This window comes from Sparus aurata, chromosome 14 (genome assembly GCF_900880675.1).
Source record: "Sparus aurata chromosome 14, fSpaAur1.1, whole genome shotgun sequence".
Lineage (NCBI taxonomy): Eukaryota > Metazoa > Chordata > Actinopteri > Spariformes > Sparidae > Sparus > Sparus aurata.
In genome coordinates, this window is record NC_044200.1 from 1689166 (window position 1) to 1706886 (window position 17721).

The following is a 17721-nucleotide window of genomic DNA, read 5'->3' on the forward strand; positions in this document are numbered from 1 at the left end:
GTACAGAGCCTTTGTCCTCACTGCAGCAGCCCTGGGTTCGAGTCTTGACCTGGGGCCCTTTGCTGCCTGTCACTCCCCCTCTCTCTCATCCTGTTTCCTGTCATCTCTTCAGCTGAGCTGTCAATGATAGCCATATAAAGGCCAGAAAAAAAGAAAGTGGCTTCTTAAACAGCCATGACTGGGGTGTAGCAGCTGCATTCCCAATATTCTCTGAGTATGGTGTATCCAATTAAAACACTACAGGAGGCCACCGGATTAGTTTACTGCTCCTTGCTCCATATTTCTTCCCCCTAGGACTGCAATGTTTTTTGGAACGGCTCAAAATTGACAGTTTTTAGTAGACAACTCAGATTACCAGCACAGATGGAATATCTAAGTAATTGTTGGTGAGATAGTTCTTTAACAAAAACTTCAGAGACGTTTAACTAATTAGTTGGCCTTTTCTATAGAGCAAAAGTCACAATTTGTTTTGACTACCAGTGTCTAATTGTTGAATCATTGTTGAGTGCTGTGTGTTGTCGCTGAGGGCTGACAAATCTTTCAGGGGGTTGTGCTCAGTTTGGGTAGTACATTCACATAAGACCAAAAATACAAAGTCCATTATCCCTGCAATAAAGAGCTAATGACCCAGCGATGGGGATACATTTGCCAGGGCGCCCATCGCCTTGAAAGGGCCAAAGGATAAGCAGTCATTAAGGCAGTGTTATCTGGTTTAGATAGCATTGGCATGCCTGTAAAGATCATTATTTTTGCCCCTGAAGCCGTTTGGCAAAGGAGAGCAGGTCTAACTGCACACCCAGCACTAACTCCAGGGTCAGCTGTAACACAGGGATGAAGATGCTTATGATACGTAGTCTGGCAGCTAATGCTTTTTCTAAATGCTCTTAATGACTGCAGACCCTATTGTGGGAGAACTTGGAACCTCTGTTTTTCTCCTTTTGTTTCATCAGCTCACAGTAGCTGAGAGGGACATGGCCAAGCTGTTGCTTCTTCATTCTCTTTACTTTATCAGGGTTTGTTTTACTTTAAAGGTTTTTTCCCTCTCCTAAAGGGTGGGCTGTGAGTGGCTGATATTGTAATAAAGACTCTTAAATATAATACAGTCTTACACTGTTGTGCTTCCCAGTTCTGCCTTCCCCTTAGTAAAGCTCATTGCTTACGTGAAGGACAACTCAGAATTCCAGACAGACATGAGGGAGCAAAATATGGCTGATTTTATCTCAGACCCAAGTAACTTAAGTTAAGTCAGTTACTTGTAGGGAAAGGAAATGTTCAATGTGGTTCACTCCACTATCTATTAACATGATAATGTATAAGTAAAAAAAAAAAAATGGCAAAGTAAACAATTGTGTGTTTGTGTTAAATAAACATGTTGTATTTAGACCTGCAAGAATCAGAAGAAGGAATAATCTAGACCAGTGACAACTGAACCTCATTTATTGTCACTTAGTTATAAATGTGACCTGGGAGGCTTTTACTAATGGAAGTGAATCTGTTCCATAGTGTTTACAGCTGCTAATGTTTTCAAGGCTGTTACTGTGATGACACATTACAGTTAAATATTTAATCTGTGTCTATAATAACCAGATCCTGACATGTCAATGTGACATCTGTGGGAATAAACAGCACCAACGTCGTTTTTATAGATACAGTGATTTTTGATAATCTAATGATAGTAATAATAATAATCTAAGTACTAATAATAACAATCATGTAGACTCAAACTCTGCAATTCAAGATAAGAAACTAAAGCAGCAACTTTATTTTCTTTTAGCAGTGAAGAGATGTACTCCATGACAGAACATTATAACATATGACAAAAATGTAATGTTAAAAAAAAGGTCAAGAGTAAAGTTGCAGTAGGCTATTATTATAAATATGCACCATATATAGTTACTATTATTATCAATAAAGTATTTGTGATTTTGATTAATATATTATGAAGTCAGTTGTTCGTATTTTAAGTTAAACTAAATGGTTGACAGACGTCACTTTTAAAAAAAAAAATTTTTTTGGCCTAATTGATAGAACAGCTGAAGATATGACAGGAAACAGGGAGAGAGAGAGGGGGGGAGTGACACGCAGCAAAGGGACCCAGGCCGGTAGTCGAACCCGGGTCCGCTGTAGAGCCTCGGCACATGGGACGCGCGCTCTACCCACTGAGCTAAACGGCGCCCACAGATGTCACATTTACATGTCAGGATCCAGTTATTATAGACACAGATTAATATTTAACATAAAATATATCATCACAGTAACAGCCTTACATATGTTAGCAGCTGTAAAAACTTATAAAACATTATAAAAATCCATCCTGTGGTTTGGTGCCGACCTGTAGTAAACGTTTATAATCATCAGAGAACATTTCAGATGTTGTTTTTGGTTCCTCTCCGTTTCCTGAATATATCCGTACGTGTGTGAATGTGTAAATGAGAGACATTAACTTATAGCCCTTTGTAGAAGGAGCTTTATGAAGTTCACATAAAGACTTGCATTAGTTCACAAGGCTGAGCTGCCACATCCAATATGGTAAGGTGACCAGATTTCTGACATGAAAATCTGGGAGATTTTCAGCATGGTGGTCAAAATTCAAATGTTATCATTATGAAATAAATAGCAGGGACATTTAAATGTTAATGTATTTTAATTTTAATGTGTATTTTTAATGTGTTTTAAAGCAAATTAGTAGCCAATAAGAAGTTACAGTAGTCCCGGTAGAAGTAGTTCAGTAGTATCATAATTAAAGAATAGTCACCTCTGTTAAGGCTTCATGAGTTGTTTATTCTATCATATGTCTGCAGCATTTGACATTAGAGCTGTAAAAAACTGAGATAAAACAAAAACGGCAACAAAACAGATTCTTAGCTTATTTCACTTATTTATTATTTAGCTGATGGATTTTATGACCATATCTCACACCACACTTGGGAATTTTTGCACTTTTCAAAGACAAAAGCTCTTTGGATTCTGCTCCAAAATGTCTGGATCCGTGAACCCAGCTGGTTCAGCAGGTCCACCACAGTCCTCTCCCTCAGTAGCCTCAGCTTCTGTGACCTGGATGGAATAACAGCAGAGGAGAACATGAGAACATGAGTGTGCTCCAAGTCAAGTCAAGTCAAATTTATTTATATAGCACATTTCATACGGCAAGCGTGAACTCAATGTGCTTCAAGAAATTGAAACAAAGATACACTGTACAACATAAAATAGCATATAGGATAAAAAAAATACAAATAAAAATATTACATGTATAATGCATGCTTTAAAGGGACATATTGCACAGTTTAATATAAAAACAGATTATGAATTTCTACATTAGTGTAACATAACTTAATCATATAGTATGAATTTTTTGTCTTTGCAGGAGCAATTCTGAAATATTTTGGAGCTGTGGACTAGGAAGCAGCACGGCCATCTTCAGCACCACCGGACCAGGATGTTTAAGTTAAAAAATGTTTTAACATTTAAAATAAATATTTTTGGGGAACACTGCATCAGTTTCATTTATTGACCTATGGAGGATCCCCATTGTTTACCTTCTATTACCATGTTTTATCAGTTCAACTTGCTTGGATGGGTCTATTAAAGATGTTTGATTTTAATTTGAGAGAGATTTTCACGACTCTTGCCTGTTTTCCTCTTAAAATTTAATAGATTGTTGCATCTTTGTGGATCACCTAAAAGGGTTAGGAATCTATCCATCGTAGTCTGACAAAATAGCCCCAAACAGCACCTTGCATAGGGCCCCCCAACAGACAGAAACGGCCCTGGCCTTTGGCAAGGGAAGAGGGCACTCTGCATCAGCTATGCGCTTGGACAGCAAGTGGTATTTGAGACTACCACTCTGGTGGTAACTTCAAATAGACAGTAAATGCAAATAACTATGTTCTTTTGGAGAGAACCATCTGGCAGATCTTTTGAAACTTGCCATTCAAAAGAACCTTTTCCTTATCAATTTCTGCTCATGGAGGTTTATTTCTGCTCACCATCCATAACGTTACTGTTGCATTGCTTCTGGATTTTCCAGTACGGTGCAGGCCGAAGGTCATAACGTGTATGCGTTAATCAAGTGTAAAAAAAAAAAATGGTGTTAGGAGTAATTTGCGCTAACAGTTAACTTTGACTAATTAGAGCTATCAAAGTTAACATGATAGCGAGTTAAGGCAAATTCCTCTTAACACCACAAATGTTTTCATGCATGCAGATTCTGTGATTATGACCTTGCCCCCCCCCCCCCCCCCCCCTGTAGTTTGGGAAATCAGGAAGCAATGCAGCAGTACAGTTGTGGATGGCAAGCAGAAATAAACCTCCATGAGCAGAAATGTATAAAGAAAAAAGGAAATGATTCAACAGTACCGTGGGGGCCAACCTCTACAAGGAAAAAGTTATAAGCAGAACTTTGTTTTTTGGGGGGGATTAAGCACAAGTTAACTATGGACAATCATGTGATTAATAGTAATCAAATATTTGATGACCTTGGGATGGATAAACTCAAACAGGTGTCATATGATCAATGTGAATGATTAGTTCCTGAACTGTTCACAATGACATTTGTGATTGCTGTGTTTCACATTTTGGTTTGCATGTTCTCACCTTATTTTTTAGTTTAATCAGAACTGCATAAAGAACATTTGAACCTGAGAAGGTTCAAGTGGCTGGAGAGTTGATATTCCCGATAATGCAGAGAGGATCACTGGAATGTTGGAGAGAGGATCACTGCATTGGTGTTAGAGGAGTGAGAACTGACCACATAAATGGTTACCTAAAGCCCCCCTGTGTGGAAAGGAAAGTGAAAGACCTGGGTTCTTTTTTCTTTGACCAAGATTGAGTGTAACCAGGGGCAAACTGGGGTTGAAATTCAGCCCGGGAGTTTGGTTTGGAGAGGCCTTTTATCCGATTGCATGACGGACGCAAGAGGAACCGTAATTTTAACATGAATACTTTATTTGCACTATAATAACTGCAGGAGAGGATGGGCTTATTGTTTCTGTGTGACTGGAATTGGAACATCAATATATGACATCTTAATATAATTCTATGCAAAGACCTATTGCCAACCCAGTCCTGCACACTGCACCTGTACCTGGCACTCTTTCTTTGGTGGTTCCTGCTCCACTTTCCTCCTCCTCATCTTCCTCCTCCTTCTTCTCCTCTTCCTCCTCCTTCTCCTCCTCCTCCTCCTCTTCCATCTCCTCCTCCTCCTTCTCCTGTCCCTCCTCATCTGTCTCTTCCTCTTCCTCACTCCTATGACTGGCATTATCCTGTCCATCTGCATCAACTCCATGACTGACACTGGCCTTGTCAGCTCATAATAACAATAACAGCAACAAAGATAAACGTTGTGGCACTTTTGCAAAGAATTCACAAAAATCAACAAAAGCGCCACACACACACGCACAAATGAATTACTCACTTTAATGTATTTTTCTTGAGCTGGTAAAAATGGGTAAATATTAATGTAGAAACAGAACAGAAAAACAGGATGTATAACCTATATATTCAAATAATATCTTTTTAACTTTGAACACAGACTCCCTCCTGAAATATGTTTTCTTTGCAACAAGGAAATTTGTGCGTTTTTCTGGTCAGCCAGTATAAATTTAATTTTTAATTGATCAAACAGATTAAGGATTTACGCAGGTATGGTGTAACATTGCTGATAGGCTACCTTTAATGTTCTGTGTAGGTTTTACACAATCAGGATTTCTGTTATGTTTTTGTGGCGTTTATGTTTTGAGCCCTGTCACTTTGTGACGGACAATAAAGTTTTTTGAATCTTGAATCATTAGCTAGCAACATCATCACTCGGAAACAAACATGTCGGTCCTGTGGAACTTCTTCGGAGTAAATGAGACAGATAAAACACACCATCTGCAATCTATGCAACGGGAGCATCTGCAAACAACACGACAGTGACGCCATTGATTGGATCGGATCGGTGATCTCACAAATTGCAGAAAATGCAAAATATCGGCCGATCCGATCGGCGGACAGCTTAGTTCTGTGTGCCCTGAACACATCCAAAAACACAAACTAGAGTTCTCAACGGGCCTGAAATTACAACCCGACATACCGGCATTGAGTCTGCTGCTGGTTCCGTGTCTTCACTGGCCTGGCTGACTGTAGCCGCGCTAACCTTCACCCCTCAACCACTAAAAGCTCTGTTAATATGGAGCATTTGGCTGCATCCTGTATTAACCGTTTTTTCTTTTTTGCCCTTAATGTTTCTGCTCCAATCATCTCTTTCTGCGGCTGATTCCTTTTTAACATGTTTGCTAACTTGAATTTATCCTGCTCCTCTTTTTTATTGTTCTTTTAGATAGACAGATAGATAGATAGAATTACTTTAATGATCCCAGACTGGGAAATTATTTTGTTACAGCAGTAGTGGGTCCGCAAATAAAACACTTGGTACATAACCTAAATAGAATCCAATATATACATAGTGTATATATACAGTGCACAGTGTGCTATAAACAATAAACAGTAATAATATATACAACAAAACAAAATATGCAAAATATACTATAACAATAATAATATATACAACAGAACAGTAGAGAGACCAGAGTTCTCTGTCAGGCAGAGGTGAGAGAGTTGTTGTATAAAGTGATGGATTGTGGCAGGAAAGATTTCCTGTATCTGTTGCTACGACAGCGAAGCTGAAGCAGCCTTCCGGAGAAGGTGCTCCGCTGTCTGACCAGTGTGAGTTGGAGAGGGTGGAGAGGATTATCCATGATGGATAACAGTTATTTCAGTGTCCTCCTCTCCACCACAGCCTCCAGAGTGTCCTGTTTGCAGCCAATCACAGAGCCAGCCTTCCTGATCAGTTTGTTGAGTCTGTTGGTGTCGCTGGCTCCGATGCTGCTTCCCCAACAAAAAACAGCAAAGAAAAGTACACTGGCCACCACAGACTGATAAAAGATCTCCAACATCTTGCTGCACACGATGAAGGATCTCAGCTTCCTCAGGAAGTAAAGTCTGCTCATCCCCTTCTTGTACACAGCTTCAGTGTTAGATCTCCAGTCCAGTCTGTGGTTGATGGTAACACCCAGGTACTTGTAATCCTCCACTGCCTCCACATCCCTTCCCAGAATGCACAGAGGTTGGAAAGCCGTCTTCCTCTTCTTCCTGAAATCTATCACCATCTCTCTGGTCTTGCTGATGTTCAGCCGCAGGTGATTAAACAGGAACATAATGGTTTAATGACAGACTGAGCGGCTGAGTCAACCACATTTCAATAGAAACAAGGATCAGCTCAAGTTGGGAGGGGCCGCTCGTATCCCCCCTTAATATGCAAAATATTAGATTGACCCAGTCTGACGTTCCACTCTGCGCCACTTGCGGCCGTTTAATGGGGTAAAAAAACGTTCCGATCACCGGCCGGTTCGGCCTGGAACAGACCGGCCGTTCGGGAATAATCCCGAACCTCCCGATGGCCAGCCCGTCCCTGAGTGTAACTGCCTGAAATGGTTGGAAATGAGCACTGCTCAAACAAAATTGTTATTGGTACATGAATACCTAAGTTCTGTGGTCTGAGTTTCCACTTTGAAGACTGAAAGAGTCAAATGGGTACATCTCTGACTCAGAAGTATGATGAAAACCAGCCGTGTGAATTAGTTAAGTACACTAGAATGGGAACTTTGGTGTAAAATTATTCTAGGGCAAGCTGAGCCTGAGAGAACTGAGGGCATCTGTTTGTACATAATATCCCATGTTTTTAATTGCAGGCATAGGCCAGAGGAATACATCCAAGCCTATGCTCTGCATTTAAGAAAGCTGGACCGTAGACGCTGAGACCATTGCTGTGCTGAGCTGCACATCCATGACCAATTCATCCTGGGTCTGAAAGTCTGTGAGCTGAACTATAATATTGAATGCGTGCCATAAGTAAGAATTCTTTTTATGGTTGCCACACTTCCTTTTAATTTGACTAGGATGTTCTCCATCTACTCTACTAAATGACTTTCAACAGCTGAAAACTTTTCAAAGATTTTCTCTCTCTTCTGTGTCTCTGGATGAAGGAAATTCAATTAGCTTAATTTGCCTTGATATGATGTTCAGTAAAGTGAGCATTGGTCTCGGCAAACTTCAGAGGGCACTTTAAGAAGAACCCTACTCATTAGAGCAATAACTTTAATCCAAATGTTTTACCTAGACTTCCAGATTATTTTAAATTTAAATCTCTATAAGTATAAGTGAAGGCTTATCTCTTGTTCCATATTTGACAGTAAAATAGTAATAATAATAAAAATAATAATGATGATAATAAAACAGATTATCCACTTTTTAATAAGAGTAAATCCCATTGTCTGAAGAAGAGCTGAAGAAAAAATAATTTTAAAAATGCATGAAGATCTCATTTAAACAAGGACATTTCAATCCTGCCACCAGAGTCTTCGATCTGAGCTTTTGTAAGCTCCCTTTCACCAGTGCAAAACCGAAAAGGGCACATTACAAAGAGCAGAGACAACAAACTGAGGAAATGATTGCACTATGGATTAGTCAAATATGATGGGCTGCAATATGCTTTGCTGGTTAGAGTAAGAGACAGGATCTAATGTTGTGCATGTGATCTAGACGCCTAACCTTTGTTGCATGAAGGAACAGTGACTTATAAATAGATATGTAAAGTATGAAGATGTGAACTTTCTTCATATATAAACACCAGTGGTGGCTGGTGACTGAAAAAATTGGGGAGGACAGGAGGAAAACCAGTCCACGGTGTCATGTTATTTTATACAAGTCAACTACTTATCCCTACTTTCTTATATTCAATGAAAATTAAGCAATAAAACAATGACTTACAAGACTTCTTTAAAAAACTTTTTATTAAATGGCTAATATACAAGACAAAAAAAAGTACCAATGTGTGCCCCTACCAGGATTTGTTCCCCAGTCGCCTGCATGGCAAGTAACTGCTCTATCCACTGCGCTAACGTTATGTCCTCTGTTGGGATGAACGAAGTGAAACCTATGAATGATCTTTCTGACTGCTTCGCTCTGATTTCTCGGACAGTTTTTTTTCTTTCAGAAATGTGCTTATATTTCCTTTGAAACCGATTCCAATATCGCTGAAAACTCCATCTTCTTGTCCGAGCATGGCTGGCAGTGAAAGCTGTAAAATACATAAAAGTATTTTTTGTTAACAGTTGTATAAATGTGAGAAAGAAATTTGGGAACTGTTATTGGACCAACCTGCTGTCAATCTTGTATTGTGGTTGCTGATTGGTAAGGGAGGACGTCCTCCCTTAGCGCGTCATTTTACGTGTCTTAGCCAATCATAGATTAGCATGAAAAAATCCTGAATGCATTGAGTGAATGGAAGGAGATCCCTCCCACAGAGGACAGAAGCCCTCCGTCCTCCTCTAGCCCCCACCTTCCTGCTCTCTGCTCCTCTCACAGACTGCTCTGTTTCCTCCGTCTGCAGCTACCGCTGTTGAACCGTTTTAAGTGGATTTTCTTCCAAAGAAGAAACTTTTTTTTATGATATAACTAATATATATATAAATATATAAATATATATGTATATATATATATATATATATATATATATATATATATATAAAAATATTGTATAAATGATACTGAGATTTGGTAATGATTTATTTCAACCAATTACTCTTTCTTTAAAAAAAAAAAAAATGATCTTCCTCTTGCCTCTCAAAAATAGAGGAGGACCAACCTCCTCTGCCTCTATGGACGAGCCTCCTCTGATAAACACCTAGTGAAAACTATGAGAACCAGAGAAAAAACACACCACACTCACTAATAACACAATAAAACTGTATTACATTTGTGCTTAAAATTATTACAATTACAGTATTTACAAGAGTTGTCCTAAAAATAAACATCTCATGCTGGATGACACGTAAAAAGAAATCATTGTACAATAGCAAGCAAAAGTGATTTTTTTTTTTTTAATTTATGTACAACCACAATTTACAAAGTGTTTTCCAGCATAGAAATGTTGATGAGAATTGTTGCACACACTCAGATGCTGATATTTCACACTGAAAATCAAAGGTTTGTTTTCTCAGCAGAAAAGGTTGTAATTTCTCTGTAGCAGAGAGCTGTTGGTGACTGACTTGCTGCTGAGTTCAGTTAACTGAACCCAAAGCTGTGCTGAAAATTGCACAGCCATCTTCAACATACGCCAAACAGTGATTGACAAGTCATTGAATAGATTAAAGTACCAGCATATTAAGCTACATTAATTTTTGAACAACAGGTGATGCACTGAAATCTTATCAAATAGTGTAGTGTCCACAGTCCAAATCCGGCCTGCCCAGCTCAAAACACATTTCAGGAATGGAACCGACTCTTGTCACCTCACCTGAAGACAGTATTGCAACACCCAGGGTTTTGTCTACAGGCATAAAATCTAATCCATGATGTTCAAAGCTGCTTTAAACTTTTTTTTGGACAGTAGTACAGCTGAAAACAGAATGTCTGACAAACTTTATCATCACCTTAACAAAAAGTGTTGCCTAATGTGTAAGTAAATAAGTAACACTCAATACAGAGCAACATTAGCATCTCATTGGGGCCATGTTTGTGTCACCTGATGACTGAAGTCCAAAATTCCCCAAACAGTTGCTAAGTTTGACTCCTTTTTTCAGACTGAGTGGGCAAGACACTAAAAGGCTCATAGCAGAAAGTCAGGTGTTGTTTCTCTGAGGATTCATCGCCACTTGAGAGGCCTTTCACATTAAAAGCAGTCATTTTATCAATTTTTTATATAAACCCACCCTAATTAGTGCTGCTTTAATGTATTCAAAACCTGCTTACTTTGATCATTGATATTCAATACAGCCAATCACACTTTTGTACATTCTGAAATGGTTTTACCAGACTATTTCATATCTAATACCTACATCACATTAGTCTTCAAGGGTGAAGAGCATAGTGGCTCAATGGTCTACTAATGACAGAGTGGACTCAATTATTTGTATATGGAGTGTGAACTTTCATCCGTTAAGAGAAAAACACTCATTATTTCACAAACTCTGTTTCATCACATGTTAGATAATGTAGCTGTGTGATTTTGAAGCATGTTGAAATTGTTAAGATCAATTTTGTGATCTTTAGATCATGAAATTACTGTATGGATAAGACCAAGCCTCATGAGACTGAAAGCCTGAGGTCGTCATCTGAAGGGGGGTCCACACACACAAAAACACACACACACACACACACACACACACACACACACACACACACACACACACACACACACACACACACACTGATATACAGTAAAAAGGTCATTATCTCAAAATGACATTGATTGACAATCCCTTAGTGTATTTTAGATTCAAGTAGAAGTTTTTTTGTCAGTGCAGTCAGGTGGGAACACTGTCTGTCATTAACAGGTAAGATGAGACAAGATTCCAGTGGGTGGGTTATTTTTTTTTCTTTCATAATCGATGATCAGCTGTTGGTTAAAAATTGCTCTGAGGCAGACGTTTGATGGCCAGGAGGATAGAGGCAGCATCTGAAAGTCACAAACAAAGAAATTGACAAACTATTTTTCTCATACTTGCAGTTTGTTGTAGGCTTCCAGGGCCTATCCCTGCCACACTGGCATCTCTATGGCTATTCTTTACAGCAGTGTGTCCCCTCCACAAGAGGCTTGCTTAATTATGTACATGTTGGGGGTGGAGCTGAACAGGAGGCAATAGTGTTTTTGTTGCGTGTTTAAAAGCTCTCCTTTTGTCTCTCTGTTTCTACTCCTCCTCCTCCTCCTCTTGTTGGTTCACGAGGGTCAGCGGACCTGGGGAGCGTAGCCCTCCTTCATTAGCCCCTCCTCGTAGTCTGACTGGCACAGGATCATGTTGTTCTTCAGGAAAAACTTGTCTCCCACACAAAACCTGCACCAAACAAAGAGAGAGAGGAGGGGAGGTTAACATAAGCATATAGTACTTTAGCCCCATAACCTGTGTTCCAACACCAACCTCCACAGAGGAGGGGTTTACTTCCAGGAAAGTGTGGACTCCCTTACAAGAAGGGATGGGTCCTGAGAGGATGAGGGGGTGGGAGGGGTACGTCTGAATTGAATTATCTCTGTTTTAGACAGGGGTTCCTTTTCATCACATTGGCATCCCTGAGTTGCTTCAGGCATCTCTGAGTTGCTTCAGGCAGGGGTATCATTTGTGAAATATGCCCAACACAAGTCTCCAGTCAAGGCTATCTCAAAAAGAGAAGTCACCTTATTAGTAAATGGAGTCCACTTGTGTGTAATCTAGTCTTAGTGTAAATACAGCTGTTCTGTGAAAGCCTCAGAGGTTTGCTAGAGAACATTAATGAACAAACAGCATCATAAAGCCGAAGGAACACACCAGACAGGTCAGGAATAAAGTTGTGGAGAAGTTTAAAGCATGATTACTTTATGAAAAAATATCCCAAGCTTTGAACATCTCACAGAGCACTGTTCAATCCATCACCTGAAAATGGAAAGAGTATGGTACAACTGCAAACCTACCAAGACATGGCCATCCACCTAAACTGACAGGCTGGGCAAGGCGAGCATTGCTCAGAGAAGCAGTCAAGAGGCCCATGATAACTCTGGAGGAGCTGCAGAGATCCACAGCTCAGGTGGGAGAATCTGTCCACAGGACAACTATTAGTCATGCACTCCACAAATTGGGCCTTTATGGAAGAGTGGCAAGAAGAGAGCCATTGTGGAAACAAAGCCATGCAGTTTGCTACAAGCCATGTGAAGGCACAATAAACATGTGGAGGAAGGTGCTCTGGTCAGATGAGACCAAAATTAACGTTTTTGGCCTAAATGCAAAACACTATGTGTGGCAGAAAACTAACACTGCCCATCACCCTGAACACACCATCCCCACCATGAAACATGGTGGTGGCAACATCATGCTGTGGGGATGCTTTTCTTCAGCAGGGACAGGGAAGCTGGTCTGAGTTGATGGGAAGATGGACAGAGCCAAATACAGGACAATCTTGGAAGAAAACCTGTTAAAAGTCTGCAAAAGACTTGAGACTTGGATGAATGTACACCTTCTAGCAGGACAACGTGCCTAAACATACAGCCAGAGCTACAATGGAATGGTTTAGATCAAAGCATATTCATGTGTTAAAATGGCCCAGTCAAAGTCCAGACCTAAATCAACTTGAGAATCTCTGGTAAGGCTTGAAAATTGCTGTTCACAGACATTCTCCATCCAATCAGACTAAGCTTGAGCTATTTTGCAAGGAAGAATGGGCAAATATTTAAGTCTCAATACGTGCATCGCTGGTAGAGATTTATCTCAAAAGACTTGCAGCTGTCCTTGGAGCGAAAGGTGGTTCTAGAAAGTGTTGAATCAGGGGGGTGAGTACTTTTGCACACCACACTTTTCTGTTTTTTGTTTGGAAAATAAAATTAAAACCATGTATCAATTTCCTTCCACTTCACAATTATGCACCACTTTGTGTTGGTCTATCACATAAAATCCCAATAAAATACATTTACATTTATGGTTAAAACATGACAAAATGTGGAAAGGTTCAAGAGGGTGAATCGTTTTGCAAGGCACTGTAAGTTGAAATTTTATAGAAAAAACATACATTTCTGTTTGTCAGCTATGATTTGAAAATATTCATCAAAAAAAAAAAATCAAATCAAATCAATTTATTGTGTGTCCATTTTCTGCCTCACTGTCTCTAATGTATGTTGCCTTGGAATTAATGGCATTAAAGTACTTCTACATAGGATTCCAAGAAGGAGTCATCAAGGGGATTTTATGCATTTCCTACAGTGCGGGGATGGTTGGTTAAAAGGCATCCCTATGATCAGCTTGGATTCACTAAATTGGTGACTGACAAACTGGTCTGCTTATTTTCATCCAATTTATCCTCGAACATTTGCTTCTTCCAGCAACTCACGATTCTCGCTCTTTTAGGTATATTGTGCCAATACCTACGGTGTATTTGAATCCTGCTAATTAATCCCTAATGGATGTAACAACTCAGGCTCTCAATCTGCCCTGAAGCCCTGAATAAATGTTGTGAGCAGCCCAACCTCCTCAAGTGCCTCCTGAGTTCCATCCACTGCATTCAGCTCTCAGAACTGAACTCAGCAGTCCTGACACCCAGGGAAGGCAAAAGAGGCAAAGCTCACCACACCAGCTCCACCTGCCCCTGGTAAATACCGGCACCATTGCCTTGTCCAACCTGCACGTTGAGGGAAATAAGTGGCCCTCAGTACAATACAATGAGATTTACTGCCCTAACATGCTCAACATAATCTCCATTTGGCGCTGAGCTGAAAGGTCAAATGTAACTGCCAAGACCCCTACTAAAGACCTACTAAAGAAGCTACTTGTTGAAAATAGCAGAATTTAATTCATCAAATCATGTTGGGGGAATTTTCAACATATTTCGAGGTTATTATTTTCATAGTTGGGGTGTAATTGAATTTAAAAACTATACTTGGTAATTACCAAATATCATTTGACTATGACAGTTTCAGAACCCATTCAACCTGATTTCACAGACTGATAACTTACTTTAACCTTTAGCCATGCTTTCAGTGGAAAATTATTTATGTGCTTACATCACTTAACATGTGATAGAAATGATAAACAATTGAAATAACCGGAAAAATCTACAAATACAGTCGATTTGAACAAAATATGTGTCATCATCTAACCAAAAAAACCTTAACATACAGTGTGTTGTTCCACCATATACATATTTTTAGGTTGTTGATTAATCTCCATTGACATCCCCATTTTAACTGCCACTTGCTTAAGGAATCTATTATATGGGCAGCAATTCAGAGCTCTAGAACCAGGTAGGCTAGCTTAAAAGCTCCAGCGGTTTCACAGTACATAAACAACATGGTGAGGACTTACGATTCATAACCTTTCTCTATTGAAGCTAAATCGCACACTAAATATGTTTCTCACTGCATTTTAGACAAGACATGGGCAGTGTAGTGACATAATCTCAGTTTATATTTTATCAGCACTGCCTATCCAGACAGTTTGATTTAAGTTTGGTGCAAACCCAGAGAGACAGGGGCTCTCGCTCTCGAGGTCTATCTTTGCTCTGTGTCCATGGGCACAGACTTTCAAAATGAAAAACAATAATCTGTAGTTAATACAACAGCCTACAGCTGCCAGATGACAAGTTCTGGGTGCAGGCAACATGGAGAGAAGTTTAACATTGTTCATTTGCATGTACTACTAAAATGTAACCTAAATATTTGAATGTAGGATTTTTACTTGTAGGTTGTTTACACTGTAGTATTGCTACTTTTTAATTGTCTTCTAATCTTAAACAAAGAAAAATCTAGACGGATTTGTCAAAAATCTCTAATACATATGTGTATATATATATATATATATATATATATATATATGTATATACACACACATATATATATATATATATAAATATATATATATATATATATATATATATATATATATGTATATACACACACATATATATATATATATATATAAATATATGTATATATATATATATATATACATACATACACACACATATGTACATTCACTACTACTTTCATTTTAATGCAGTACTACTGAAAAAGCAAAAAGCTGAAGCTTAATATTTATGATCTCATGATACGATACGAATCATGAAATATGCTCTGTGTGGTAAGCACACTCCCTCGTGCACATCAATTACTATAAGCCTATTAAATAGTAAGAACAGCTGATTTAAGGTGCAGTAACTCCTTCAGTGGCTATATTCACAGCTCCAACTGGTGGACCGATAAACCACTACAAGTGGTTTCCACACGTGGCACCTAGGGCCGTTACAAGTTGGCCCTGTGTTCACTATGTCATCGGAATGGGATCTCATTCCAGCTAAGAACTCAGGTCACAGCAGGGACCGGACATGGATCGGCTAGGGCCTGCCACAGAGGAACTGGAAATTTGAGGGAGCTGCATATACAGTACAGTATTATGATATTGCAAACACTTTGATAGGCCTACTGCCTTTTATCTTTACCTTTAGAAGGTCACATATAGGAAGCAATTCAAGCATCAACAGAGAAAAGCAGGCAGGTGAACGGGAAGACAATTCTCACTATTGTTTCCTGGTAATGCATTCAGGGCCATCATGAATCACTCAGAGAACTTAATATGTAGAGAGCCGAAAAGAGTACCACACTTCATGTGAGCAGTATCAGTGTGCAGGAGAAAGTCACGTTACACCAAAGAGTAAATCGTAGAAGTGTTGGTAATGCATACCGGTGAGAACTGGCCACTTTGAGCCATAGTTGTATTCACATCAGTCAACTCTGCCTTTGCTGTCTTCTCTTGCCGCACAGCCTTCACTTTTCCCCTCCATCTTCCTTCCTTTACTTACAGGTGACTGTGACTAATGAGTCTTCAGAGACCTCTTGTTGTAGGAGGTAGAGAGAGAATGGCTTCCACAGGCACACACAAAGATGTATTGCGATGCCAGCAATTTGCCTGGGAGGCCTTTGTTAACTAGAGTATTCACTTTCCACTTGTGAAGAAACAGAGAGATTGTCAAAGAGAGAGACCAGTCTCAACTGCACTAAATCTAATTACTGTTAAGATGCATACAGGTTCTGAAACACTTGGCCAGATGACCCTAATGCTTAATTGTAACGGTATGCTGTAAATCTTCTCTGGCAGATTGCTGCCATTTACACAGCAGCAGCACAAGGACACACTGGAGTTGAGATTTTCTTTTGGGAATGTAATGTACTGAATATAATGTCAAAGGAGGAGATTGGCATTTTTTAAAATGTATTTTGTCTTCATCATTGGTGCTAAATGTCCATTGTGGATGTGTTTGACAACATATAGTGGAGCAGATTAATGGCATATTTCAAGAGAATCGTTCAAATTGGTATACAAGCATGAAATTTGGCACAGATACTCTCTAAGGGTCACTTTTTGGGAAAAAGGCGTTGGCCACCCAAAAACTCAACATGGCGGCCATTTTTTCAAGATGGCCGCTATTTCTGTCAAATGCTTATTATGTCAATCGTTCAAACAGTGATGTAGGCATAACATTTTGTGAAAATACTCTCTTAAGAATGTTTTTTTGGAAAACGGTGCTTGTCCCTCAAAAATTCAAGATGGCAACCATTTTTCAAGATGGCCGCCATTTCTCTTCAATCCTTACATCAATTTTTCAAATGGTGATGCTATCATCAAATTTGGTACAAATATTCTTCAAGGTACATTCTCATGGAAAAAGGTGTGTGCCACTCAAAAATTCAAGATGGAGACTATTTTCAAGATGGCCACCACTTCTGTCAGAGCTCAATTTAGTGTGTTAAGAAAGGTTTTGTTTAATAGAGTGAACGTCATTACACAAACAGGGCACACTGGTGACTTCACTGCTGTGGAACTCAGCATGGGGTTCAGTGTCAGCTGATCTAGTTTTACTTACACTGTACTTCTTTACTAGTAGTAATAGTATAGCTAAGTTTAGTATCCCAAATGCTGTCTACCAGCCCCTCATCAATTAGCTAGTAATAGATGTAGTTAGATAGCCGCACCTGAATTGACAGGTTGTTCCAGCGCGTGAGAGCCGAGCCAATACATGACTTGTTCATGTATGCTTACCTGGAAGGTGTACAGATCACATGGGACTGAAATGATACTGGATGAATGATCGGGCTAGTTGTAGGTGACCCGAACCTAGTTGTATCCCATACCTGAATGTGTACTATGTCTATGATTGAGGTGCCTGGCA

At 39.4% G+C, this 17721-nt stretch overlaps 1 protein-coding gene across 6 annotated transcripts in view; it reads right to left on the reverse strand.

Annotated features, from left to right (window-relative positions):
• Positions 1-9769: 9769 nt before the first annotated feature.
• Positions 9770-17721, reverse strand: part of lmo3 (LIM domain only 3) — an 82693-nt gene continuing 74741 nt past the window's right edge. For all 6 annotated transcript variants that reach the window (XM_030440503.1, XM_030440501.1, XM_030440502.1 and 3 more), the window contains one exon: positions 9770-11873. In XM_030440503.1, coding sequence (XP_030296363.1) covers positions 11768-11873 — 106 coding nt within the window. In that variant the 3' untranslated portion in view covers positions 9770-11767. The remainder of the gene's footprint in view (positions 11874-17721) is intronic.